General features: G+C 38.5%; 1 protein-coding gene across 1 annotated transcript in view; it reads left to right on the top strand.

Moving 5' to 3' along the window:
• Positions 1-13,099, top strand: part of tmeff2a (transmembrane protein with EGF-like and two follistatin-like domains 2a) — a 144,324-nt gene that overhangs the window by 3,226 nt on the left and 127,999 nt on the right. The window contains exon 2 of the mRNA XM_051959146.1: positions 11,726-11,835. Coding sequence (XP_051815106.1) covers positions 11,726-11,835 — 110 coding nt within the window. The remainder of the gene's footprint in view (positions 1-11,725; positions 11,836-13,099) is intronic.

The following is a 13,099-nucleotide window of genomic DNA, read 5'->3' as shown; positions in this document are numbered from 1 at the left end:
GGCTTTTGTCACTTGCTGCCATGTTGAAAGAGTAATGTTAGAGAAAATGAAAAGTTAGACATGGTGACATGTCACGGTAAGCAAGGAACAGGCGTAAATAATAAAATGAATGATGGCTGAGTTCCATTTAGCTGCTTCTAGTGCTGTTTTGTGCAGGCTCCTGTCACACTGTCATGACTTTCTAGGACACCTGAAAAGGTAGAGCTGCGCCATTGTTAAGGCAATTAAATGGACTTTAAAGGGATTTTTTATTGCTAAGGTAAGTCATAAAAACTGCTGTGAAAAGGGCCATTTTGATCAAAGAGGATGTCAATTTTCTATTGATTTGTATGTATGCCTACTGCTGCATTATGAACTAGCCAGCCAAAGGTTCTCATTCTTAGTGTGTGTAAATAGGGTTGTCATCTAAAAATTATATGGAACCCTCGAAAAAAAAGTCTTTCTTTTTGGCTTTTAGTTTGCTCATAGTGGTTATGACTTCTATGCACACAAAAGCGAGCATGGACTTCCACTGCTACTTTTCATACTATTAAAATCATTGCACTCAAAGTTGCACTCAGACAATTTCATGTTTTCTATGAAAACTCACACTTTCATTCATGTGCTAGCGGTCAATGTAGCATTAGAACACAGAAATGATGGCTGCTGGAAATGTTGCTCTGTACCTCTGTGTAGATATTCCATTAAAAATCAGCCATTTCCAGCTAGAATAGTCATTTACCACATTAACAATGTCTACACTGTATTTCTCATTCATTTAATGTTATCGTCATTGAAACTGCTTTTCTTTTAAAAAAGGGACATTTCTGAGTGACCCCAGTATTTTCAACGTTAGTGTATGTCTTTATCTATGAAGCCAGCTGAATCAAAATTCAAATATGTCTTAAAGCCAAGACTGACAATATTTTATTTAGTTTTTGCTATCATAGAGGAAAAAACCCATATTAACATTTCAACACACTGTATGTCCATATTGTCAAGTGTTCTGAGAGGGAACTAGACTTCTGGAGCTCCTCCTTGTGCCATGTCACAGTAGACTTTAGCCTCTTAAACATTTTTTCATCCAGAGCAGGTGCAATAGAGATAAACCAAGTCCACTGTGAGAGTAAGATGTGGCACAATCGGTTTGATGTGGCTTCCATTCAAGTGAGTGGAGTTTTAGTCCCGTCTAAAGCCACAAGCAAATGTTAACTTGCCAACACATGGGCAAAATGGCAATTGTTGCCATTGAAGATTAAACCTCAGAGGTCACTGTCCTTGAATAGCTGTCAATCTGTTTTATTGTTTTACTGTTTATTGTTTATTCGTGTAGTATGTGTCTGTTTTATATTACTTATTAAATTTTGCATGGTTGGCCAGGTCTTCCTGGTAAAAGAGATCTCTAATCTCAGTGGGACTTGCTTTTTTTAGATAAATGTAAATAAAATCTACAACACAATAAAGTGTCTAAAAAGTGAAGGATTTTAAATACTTCCTAAAGCGACTTTAAGTCCAGTGCCCACATGTCCACGCTCCTTTAGTTCTAGGTTTGAATCTAGGGAAATACTGAGCGTTATAACTGCTGCTCCACTGTGCTGGTTGCTAACTTAGTCTGTCATGTGAAAAATTTACCTACAAGAGCTCAGATGCGGATCCTACTTCCAAATTTCTCTGCACGTGTGCTCAGAGAAGTCAACTCTATTCAGACACATTGGGCAGGTTGTCATATTCATCCCGCACAGTTAACTGTGTTTTCAGTATTTTGTGTAATTATCACAATCAAACCATAGGTGGCATTTTGCCTGTAGTTTTTTTTTTTTGGCAAGTATTATTTAAATAAATGAGCAAAGTCTGTGCTGTCATTATTAGAAACACATGGCAGACTTTTGCCAACAGGCAGTTTACATCTTTGGGCCATAATCATCCATATTAAAAACAACTACTGCCAGTCCAGTCAGTCCAGTTCAGTTTTATCTTTATCACAGATTACCGCATTGTAGTGGTGGCACTGCATGAATGTCTGGTCACAGTTTAATTATCCCATGATATACTTTACATCCCCTGCTGGGAAATTTCTGTAAAGAAGCCACAATCCCTTCTTCAGTGAATGCCCCAGCCATTGTTAACTCTGAAAGTCCCTGTGATGCTTTGATAGTTGAAGTGACAGGCAGAAGTGTAGAATATGCAAAGCCTCCTGTAAATCCCATCAAGTGGAGTGAATTAGTCTGGAGAGAATTGGCCATCTGCTCCCAAGATTTGTCGAGGCTGCGGTCAAAAGTACTTTCCTTGCATGCATGTCTACACCTCTGACAGTAAACAGTAATGGAAAATGAATTATCAGAGAAGGCAGTGCTGGCACGGTTTAATCAAAAAGGGATCTAAAGTTACTAATTGGCAATTGGCTGCATTAAGGGGGTTTTTGAAAGTTGTTTAGCTGAAATTGTTTTCATTTTCCCATGTGAAAAAAAACACTTTTTAAGACTTGCTGTAATTAAAGTAAGCAGCTCTTATAATAATTTGAGTATATGCTATTGTTTTGGAGCTACAGTGCCTTTTCTTAACCTGATATGAGAGGTGAACTGTGACTCCCTTTATGAGAAACATTTGAAAACCTGTTGCAAAGATATATATATAAAAAGCCCCCAGCATGAAAGGGGTCAAGAGAGGATGTCTCACCACTGTGGTTGTTCAGCCTTCATTATTAATTTAACCTACTTAATTATTGATCAGCCCAATGCTTAAAGCAGGGGGAGGTCTCCTTGTTCTTCTTAGTGTAGTGAAATTCCAGGTAGGTAGGAGGAGATGCATTTGGCTGACAAGCTCTCTCTTTTAGACAAGTAAGTGCTTCGCTTGCCATCTTAATCGTTAGCATATAAACATTACCTTTTCAATATTTGATGTTTGCCAGCTTGTTTTCGTTAATTATTCAGCTCACTGTAATCTCCCCCTGGAACGGCAGGGCAGGTGCAGGAAGTATAAGTTTTCCAGGTGTGTGACACGGTGCATCCAGGGCTGTGAGCACAACCAGCACCCTGACACTCGATGGCCCGGAAGACGGCCTTGAAAAAAGAGAAAAAGAGGCAGCACGCCTTGCGATAAAACCTTGAAGGTGCACACTGAGCAATGACAGCTCAGATCATTGTGAATTTCATATTTAATGCCATGGAATTATTTATCATATAGTATCATTGTTCCACAGAAACACCTGCTGCTTCCACTGTCGCGATGCTATTCAGTGTCTGCTGTCACTGCCCTCCCCGCAGTTCCTTTTTGTAATGCTGATGATGTTGGAGCTGGAGTTGTTCCATTAAAAGAGTCTATTAAATGTATTAAAGTGCGACTTGTAGGTTTAATCATAGACTACTTACTGAATGGCAACTTAAAAGTTCATGGCAATTGTGCTTTAAAAAACGAATCCTTTATTTTTGTTTTATTTGAGGTTTGTGATGTGGCAGTGCGTCAGAGCAGTTTTTAGTCTTCGTTTTTACCCTTTTTTCATCATGGAAAAGACTTGCTACTTCTGGACATTCAATCCACAGTTTCCCTAAAAGGAAGATAAACAGTGCTAGCTTTCATACCCAGCGCTGTCATGTGAAACATCTCATTCATCTTTCTGTCTTTATTTGGACAAGAGTCAACTTAGTAGTGAGCTGATCCTTGCGCATGAGTTCACGTAGTGGATTTTTTTTACACTTGCCAGTAGTTGCTGAAGTATCACTGCCTGATATGTGATAGCAAACTTTACACCCTTAAGCAAAGCATCACAGCATGAGATCACATCCACTCGCTCATTAGAGAGCTTAAATGTTCTTTAGCTTAAGTAGCACATTATTGTGAGCTAATGCTGGCTACTCTAGACCAGCGGTGTCAAACATACAGCAAAGTGGAGAAATTTAGAGACATTACCTGCAATTTTTCAGTAAAAGTAACTGCTATTTTAAATTTGTCCCCTGTGTTGCCACAATGTTTATGTAGTTTTTACATATTTATTTTACACATTGGTTAGGCTTACTACACCAGTGGTAAATTAATGTAAATGTAAAATAATTTGTAGATCTTGAGAGGTACTTTTGATCAAAAAGTAAAATACTATATTGTTCAATTCCAGATGTTTGTACCTTTGTAGATACATTGTGATCTGTAAGTTGTGATGCACAAATGATAAACTAAGGCATAATATTAAAATTTCACTCATTTGTCTTGAGAAATTTCAGGTTGTTTATAATGTTTTGTAAAAAGATAGTTCATTAAACATAAATATTTTCATAAATGTAATTGTTTTTTTAGCTAAAACAAAGGGACATTTTTTTTATTATGTTCTGATTTTCCTGATCCGGCCCACTTGAGATCACATTGGGCTACATGTGGCCCCTGAACTAAAATGAGTTTGTGACAAGATGTCCCTACGATTCACTTGATTTACTACCTCAGTAAATATTTTCTTAATGAGTTTATGGTCTCAATTGCTACTCTAAAGCCCCCTCTGATACAGTATGACGTTCATTTTGTAAATAATTGTCCTATTTACAGTAAAATAGACAATAAAGCAGAGGATGCTGTAGGGTGTGGCTACCTTCTTATTGACAAATCGCTTCTCTATGGGGTGTAGGTAAGTTGTCAGTAACCTTAACCTCTCACTTATCATGTCCAGTTTCAGAAGACCAAAAGGATGATGGCTTTAAGATAGTAAAATGATGTGATGACACATCAGTGATGACATGGGTGCTATGTGTAGCTTCTGTATACAGTCATTCTTTTTATCCAACCCTTGCCTGTTCCATGTCCTTTTGCCAACTTAACACACTATTGTACAAAAGTTTGGGGTCACTCAGGAATGTCTTTGTTTTTGAAAGAATTTCTTTTTTTCAATGACGATAATATTTAATGAATCAGATCTAGACATTGTTAATGTGGTAAATGACTATTCTAGCTGAAAACGGCTGATTTTTAATGGAATATCTACATAGGGATACAGAGGAACATTTCCAGCAACCATCACTCCTGTGTTCTAATGCTACATTGTGTTAGCTGATGGTGTGGAAAGACTGATGATTAGAAAACCTTTGTCCAGTTATGCTAGCGCATGAATAAAAGTGTGAGTTTTCATGGAAAACATGAAATTGCCTGGGTGACCTCAGACTTTTGAACGCTAGTGTACATCTATGCGTTGCCCCTAGTTTCTTTGTCTTAAATTTAAAAAAAATACCAAAATGTAACCGACATAGAGTTTTTGGGGATTTTTTTTTTTTTCAAAATCCAGTCTCAGTTTAAGGAACTGTCTGCCCTGATTTTGAATTTGTGTAGTATTACACAGTTATGGTAAGGTCAGAGTACTGTACATAATGCTACATCATTTCAGAAGGATTTGTTGACTTATTAAGACTTATTTAATATTGGAAATTTATTTCCATAAAAATACTGTTGAACTACTGATAACTGTAGTAGATTTATGTTATTAGTTGAGGTGATTAAAGACATGATGATGTTTTGACATGATTAAAATTTGTGCATCCAAGCCTTTGTGCTAGATGAAAAGAGGACGGGTTTTGCAACATTTGCTTCATATTTTTCTTATTACACATCCTTTTTTTTTCCTTTTACAAAATATGTTCAAATTAATGTTTTCTCTCCAGTAATGTTTGCCAAATTTCACTGACACCTCATTTTTCCTGTATTGATGCTGATGTCTTCCAAACATATGCACTCAGATGTTAGAACTCAAACCAGCTGCCGCAGGAGAGTTGGACTGCAGTAAAGGCCAAATTTCTTTCATGGTTAAAAAACACATGTTTCTGGGATGATGAGAACCAACTTCTAACAAACCGCATGTGAGAGTGATTGTAGGCCATTTATTACCATGTAATACATCTTTACATATGAGAAATTAAATTGTACCAGTGTGTAAATCTTGCTCACAGCCACTGATTGTTTTAAGATTAATTACAATTTGTGCAGTTTATTATTGAAAGTCTTCGCACTGTGGGGCCTTATTTCAAAAAAATGATCATCATGAGACATTCTGTTGTGTTTTATTCTCGGTTCATTCAGAGCGTCAGACATTTCCAGCCATAGAAAAGGCTGATATGTCACTTGTGAACAGTTCACAGAAACATTCTTTGTAATTACAGTGTAGACGAAGTGTCTTCATCTGTGAGTCTTGATTGCACTGTTGTTCACAAGACAATAAGAATGTCTCCAGCAATAATGAATCCCTCTAAGTTATTGTTTACAAGTGATAGATGTGTTCCTCTTGCTTCCTGGCTTCTGAAGATGTCCAAACCGCACATCTGTTTCGTAGTAAAGAAGACAGCTTAATGGCATGTGAAGGAGTCATATTTTCTTTTTCCTTTCATTTAACAACAGTTACCTCTCTTTTTCTTTGTCCTGCTGCCCAGGCAAGCTTGAAAAATGCCAAAATATCGAACTATGAAATTAGTAGTTTGGAGTGATTTCACACACTCACTGTGGAAAAAAAAAAATAAAAAATTCCCATCTTACAAAAAGGCTACCAGTTGGCCTGAAAAGGATCTGATATTTTCCAATCGTTTGTATACACATAGCTCATAGTATGGCTGTCATCACAACAATGCCTCTCTCCAGTGAGTATCATCAACATGCCAGTTGTGTGGGTGCCAATTTTTTGTAGCTTTCCAGGCTGCCTCGTATGGCCCTCTTCGGGCTAAGGGCTTTGTTCCATCCCTGCACTCCAAACGTGGAGACCTCTCATGTCATTGTTCTTGGCTCGATGATTGTATATTTGCATAGACAGCTTACACTTTATGGTCATTCAGGACCATGGCAAATGGCAGGTTTGTTTCAGCATGGGCTTCTCTTCCATGGGGTATTATTGCCTAATAGGTTGTTCCATGCCAAGGAGGGCTTTTAGAAGTGGAAGAGGGCATTGGTTATTATAGTTAGGTTACAGAAGATGCTGTATCTAAGTGTCCATTGCAATACGAATCTCTGTTCTATGAATAGAAAACAGCACGGTAAAATATTTGGCTTGCAATGTGCATGGCAAAGCTAAGGACATTGAGAATATTTCTATTTTCTTTCTTTCTTTGGGATAAAAATTGCCTGTCAAGGTTTCTACAAGGGTAAATGGCAATGTTTAATCTGAATAGTGTTTGAAGAGTTTTGGAGATTAAAGATATATGGGGCAGCTACAGAGAGTTCTTTTTCATCAGTGTGGAATGGTCGTGGTTTAAACTGTGATGTTTCATTTTACTATTAGCTGTTTTGTTTGTGGTGTGTTGCGTCTGCTTATTTCTTAGTGGTTTGAATGCAACTATTTGAATGATAGTGAAACCTTGGTTAAGTCTGATGGAGCTACATGCAGGGGTAGTCGGAGGCATAGGCGTCAGTTTAGGGGGGGACGGTGGGGACGTGTCCCCCCCACTTTTTGTCAGGGGTCATTTTGTCTCCGACACATTCAAATTCTTCACATGTAAGCCGTTGTAAACCCAGTTATTTTCAGCAGTATAGAAAATTCCGACGCTCCTGAACGCACCATCCGCACTCGGCGGTGAGTTGTACAGACATGCAGCACACCTTCGTGAGGTTAAAAAAAAACGTGCAGATGCAAAATTTGCGCCCGTGCCAAGTGGAAGCTCCGACCAGAGATGTGCAGGGGCAAAATTTCAGCCCGTAAGAATTCGTACTATAGCGGCCCACAGACCCCTCAATCCTTATGTATCGATGGCGCAGCAGGATGAGCCTCTGCCTTTGGTGCAGTGGTTGTGAGTTCGAACCCAGCTAGTGGCATTTTGCCGCCATTCTTCAACATTTTCTCAAAGTCCTGTGGTCTCCGTCCCTCCCACTTTTAAAAACAAACTGATGCCCTTGGTCGGAGGGTTTGCCAGGAAACGACATCTGTGTGAGCTGACTTAAGCACTCAAATCAGAGATTTCTTCATTCCAATACCATCTAGTTCAGTATTTAAATTGAATAACTTCTAACCTCCTAAAAGATGGTTTATCTGACAGAAAAGATGCATTATTCTCTGATCCTGAAATTGACAAGGTGTGTCCCTTTCAGAGAGCGCACACATGATTTCAATGTTGTCTAAATATAACAACTATCAAACTTTGCATGCATAGCTTTCTGCATAGTTAAAAGGGTTTTCCCCTAGGCAGCAAAGCATGAACTGAGGCAAACACAGGGACAAAACCCACACTGTTCATCTGTGAACATCAAAGATCAGCATCTTTGATGTTCTATCTGAACTTTAAATTCCAATTTTGTCATGCCCTCTGGACTTGAGCCTCTTCTTGACTTACTATATTGTCTTATTTAATGCTTCATTAAACATTTTTTAAATGCCTAAAACTACTAAGCCTGAAAGCTGCCAAGAATGCAACTTCCATCCCTGTTTGCTGAAAATGACCTTCCTTTACAACTAAACCTCATTCTCAATTACTTTTTGAGGGAAGCATATTTTCTTTTGGGTAATATTTGTTTGTGACATATCATAAACATATTTCTAATCCATACAACCTTGCCATTTATTTCATTGCTTTACCGTCACTCCTTTTCAGTAAGTCAGTTAGAGAGTTAGGATGGGATTATTCACCGTGGTAACCTGGAAAACTGAGGAAAAGCTTCAAATGTCATGAAAGGGTCATATTTTAACCACTTTTACTGCCTAAATGTGACTCAACAGCAAGTAAAAAAGCAAAACTTAAGTCAAAGAATAAAGATACCACATGGGATGAAAACCCCGGTCTACTGGGTGAAAGTCCTGTCATGGACCTCTGCCTTCACCTCCTGACTCAGACTCTGTGGCTCTTTTAAAGTAGAAGCATTTCCTGTGGTATCATAGCCTTCCCTTTTGGGGAGAAAGTGTGTTTCCTTTTAAATGTAAATTTTGGTTGTATATTGATGTAATTACTGTGAGGCATGGTTACATCTTTCTACCAAATTTAAGAAGCTCTTAAAATAATCTGAACACTATAATCCCATAACTGTCTTTTTTAATCTGCTTGTTCTTTCTTCTGAAACCAAGTGTTTTCCTAATATGTTCTCTTCTTAGTTGTAACTTCATGCATTGGATAAAACCGATTCCATAAACTGATCTCGTGGTCATAACTGCATAATTATTAGTCATCACGTTTAATGAACAGGCAGATAAATTGACTGATGAGACTGACATGGTATATTTAAGCAAGAATTCAGAAATTCTCAACATTTTTTTTTTCATTCAGGGAAAATGGAAACACATTGTTCACACCATCTTTTAAGTTGACAGGGTGAAATTAAACAGTTACTTAATTATCCAGCTGCTACACAATGCCATTATAATGTACATGTAGTGGCGTTTGTGTGAATCTGCTGCATTTAAGTCCAGTATTCATTCGCTTTTAGTTTTGGTTTTGTCTCTGCCAACTCCTAAGGGAAATATCTGATTCATAGCCACTAAATCCTGCACTATATTCAGCAGCTGGGTGCTAAATATCTGCTGTTTAGAGATGACCAGGTAGAGGAGAGTAGAATGGGTTTTTTTTAGAGGAGATTTTCCTGAAACAGGTGCCTGCTGGAAAAAAACAAGGCTGGATACCTAAAAATGAGTTCAAACTCTAAATAGCAAATGGGCGTTGAAGAGTCCCTGTAAGCAATCAGTTTCACTTTTTTTTATTGTAAATGATAGATTGTGATTTAAAAAAAAATGAATCATTGCCACATTAAAACATAATATTCAGATTATTGTTGAAAAAGACGGTACATGTCTCTGGTAATCAAATGTTATAAACACTTAATAAAAGGATTTTTACAACAAAAATATAGCAAATTTGACTCATGAAGAGCAGCCTGTCACTCATGAAAGCATTGGAATACAGTTTAATTTTGCATATCAGATCATTTTTGCCGATATGTGATAGGTTCATATATGCACCATATAGCAGTTTTTATAAACGCATGATGATATTAGATTTTTACACTTTGTTCGGTGAATATTCACAACATATAATGTATGAACCAGATGTAGCAAGATGAATGAATGGACTTGCTCTTATATAGCGCTTTACTACTCAAAGCGCTTATACAACAATTGCTTCCATTCACCCATACTCACTCTGGTGGGGACAGAAGCGAGCCTGCCAATCCGTGCCTACGGCCCCTCCGACCACCACCAACATTCACACGCATTCATACACCAGTGAAGAGCACTGAAGGCAAGGTGGGTTAAGTGTCTTGCCCAAGGACACAACAGCACACGACTAGGCGAGAGCGGGAATCGAACCGCCGACCCTTCGATCATTGGACGACCCGCTCTACCACCTGAGCCACAGCCGCCCCAAGATCCCTTCAGTTGGATTTTTTTTTTTTTTTGCCATATACATTTTTATTGAAGATTTTTTTTAAAGTTATACAGCTTAAATACAAGAAATTATTGACTTTACTCTTCAGTATTATAGTTTTTGTGTGTTTTTTTTTAACAACAAGGAAAAGAATGTAAAAAATGAATAAATAAATAAAATGTGAAAGAGAAGAAAAAAATTACAATTCAATAGAACAGGGCCTTCCAAGAACAGTGCTTCACTTATAGAATTTAGAAGTATCATATTTTGGTGGTCAGTTAAATGGTAGTGCAAGGGACTCAAAAGTTAGTCAAGCCATCTGACAAGTCCAAGTACTTAACAAATTCAATAAAGGGTCCCCATATTCTTTCAAACACATATTGCTTTGATTTACGGATATACGAGTTGTTTTTTTTTTTATTGTTATTTAATTCAGTGATAGGATTTTATTCCAAAGTAGTCTACATAATTGAATGCTGGTGGAATTGTTTTGCTTGTCATAAATTAGGCTGACAGTTGCCTGTGCAAATGTCCTCTTTATCTGCAGCAATTTGAATTTTTGTTTGCAGCAAACCTGTAAAAAATACATCGCCTTTGCTTCTTTTACCTTTGAATGAGTGAGATTATATTACCAAAGTAAATAGGCCTCTTTGGAACAAGTTAAAGAGATTCTTGCCCTAACAGTGAAATTTCCATCTTTGTCAGCTGGAATCTGGGTTGAATGTAGACCGAGGTAGTTTGCAAAAGGCCTTCAGTACATGGTGGTTTTTTGTAAGCAATCAGCTCAGGTAGACTAATAGCCTTGAGCTCAGTCTACAGTCTCATGCACATGTGACTCTCTGATTTGATTGTGGATGCTTTGTTGGAGTCATTTGAGATCCCTAACGCAGCCTGAATCGGATCATATCCCAGGTTTGGCTCTCCAGGACAACGCCCCGGGAGTCAGCCTCGCTCTACCGTCCACAAACAAACGTTAAAGGGAAAGCATAAAGAAACGAGCGGAGCAACATAATGAATACAGATGTTCCTTTACTGGGGGCAAAATTCTGTGAATCATATGTTATGACCTCTGCAGTCACCAGATGTCAAGTCTGTTGAACATATGGGAAATTCAGGGCTGATATATTATACAGCACCCTTCACCATTCACCACCATCAGAACAACAAATGAAAGAAATGCCTTTTGCTCATCCAACCAGTAGAGTCTAGAGACTGGTGTTTTGAAAATCCGTTTTGTCATTTTGGCAGCTAAGGACAGGGACTGCTCGAGCATTGTCTTTTTAAATTGCACAGTATGTGATCAAAGAGTGCATTGTGTTGTGGGAGCCATGACTAATGGCAGACGCTCATTATGAACGACCCTGAGCGGGGCTCAGGTTAGAGTTGCTTGAGGGCTGAACAGAGAAACACTTAGTCACTGATGTCTCTTGTTGACTTTGGTCCTCCAGGTTTTGATGACCGGGACACAGATCTGTTCTTGTGCGACACCAACACATGCAAGTTTGATGGGGAGTGTCTACGAATCGGGAACATGGTGACATGCATTTGTGATTTCAAGGTGAGTCCTGTGATGTTTCTGTTGTTTCACTGTGTTTCTTCTTTTCTTTTGATGGAAAATGCCAACTATCTCTCCAAACAGCCATTATCCAAATATAGTTGAGCATCTGTAACTAGAAATGACAGACCAGACAAGCTTTTTGTACATATCGGAGCAGAGTACAGACGTCACAAGAGCAACACTCAAGAGGTAGTGTCGCTTTCTGGCTTTTTTGAAGCTAAAAACCAAGAAATCAGTGCTTTATCTGATCTATGCTATGCTAACATAGATAACTGTTGGCTTGTCCAGCTACCAGGTTTGAAGTAGTAACTGAGCTACTTCATGTTCACTGTACTAACTTAATTGTAGTAGCTTGAGGGGTTGTAGTTTAGGGTTCGTGACCTGCAACTTTCTTCTTTCTTTCCCCATGGCCTCCTATTCTGGATGCAAACGAAGCGTAGGGGAAAGTTAGCAGTTTGGAGCTGACATGGCCTGAAATAGTGACCAATTAGTACTTGAATAAAGACTGGTATCTTAAAATCCTTTCTTATTATAACACTACATGCCAAACATAATGGAGAAAATAAGAACAGGTAATTCCAGCTAGTAACATGTGACAGACTTCATCTGAAATCACTGCCTATTTAGATATAGTGTGCAACATTTACTGTCCACCAATTTATTTGGGAGTCCAAATGCTTAGTGTGTAAATAATATAAAGTTAGAAAAGTTTTGGGCTGCAAAGTGGTTTAGCAGTTTGGCCTTGCAGCTAGAAGATCCCGGTTTCCTTCCTGGAATCTTGTTGCATGGAGTTTGCATGTTCTCCTTGTTTATATGTGGGTTTTCTCTGAGTATTCCAGCTTCCGTGCTGAGAGTTAATTGGTACTCAAAATTGTTTGTAGGTGTGGATGCGAGTATGATTGTTTGTCTCTGTATGTAGCCCTGTGATAGACTGGTGACCCATCCAGGGTGTCCAATGCCTTCGCCCTAAGTCAGCTGGGATAGACTGCAGCCCCCTGTGACCATAATGAGGATTAAGCGGTGTATAGACAATAGATGGATAGAAAACTCCTTAAACTAGAAGTTTTACCAAACTTGGACCGCCCGGCAACAAAGATGACCCCTGTGACCTTGAAAATGAGGTCACAGTCACCAAATGCGAACTTGACCTGTGTCTTATTATGGTACACCTGTGTACCAAATATGGTGAGGCTACATCAATATTTTATCGAGTTATCGCGCGGAAACCAAATTGTTACAGACAAACAAGCAAGCAAGACCATGC

This window comes from Acanthochromis polyacanthus, chromosome 14 (assembly GCF_021347895.1).
Source record: "Acanthochromis polyacanthus isolate Apoly-LR-REF ecotype Palm Island chromosome 14, KAUST_Apoly_ChrSc, whole genome shotgun sequence".
NCBI lineage: Eukaryota > Metazoa > Chordata > Actinopteri > Pomacentridae > Acanthochromis > Acanthochromis polyacanthus.
Note: the sequence above shows the minus strand (reverse complement) of the source record. Positions and strands in the feature narration are given on the sequence as shown.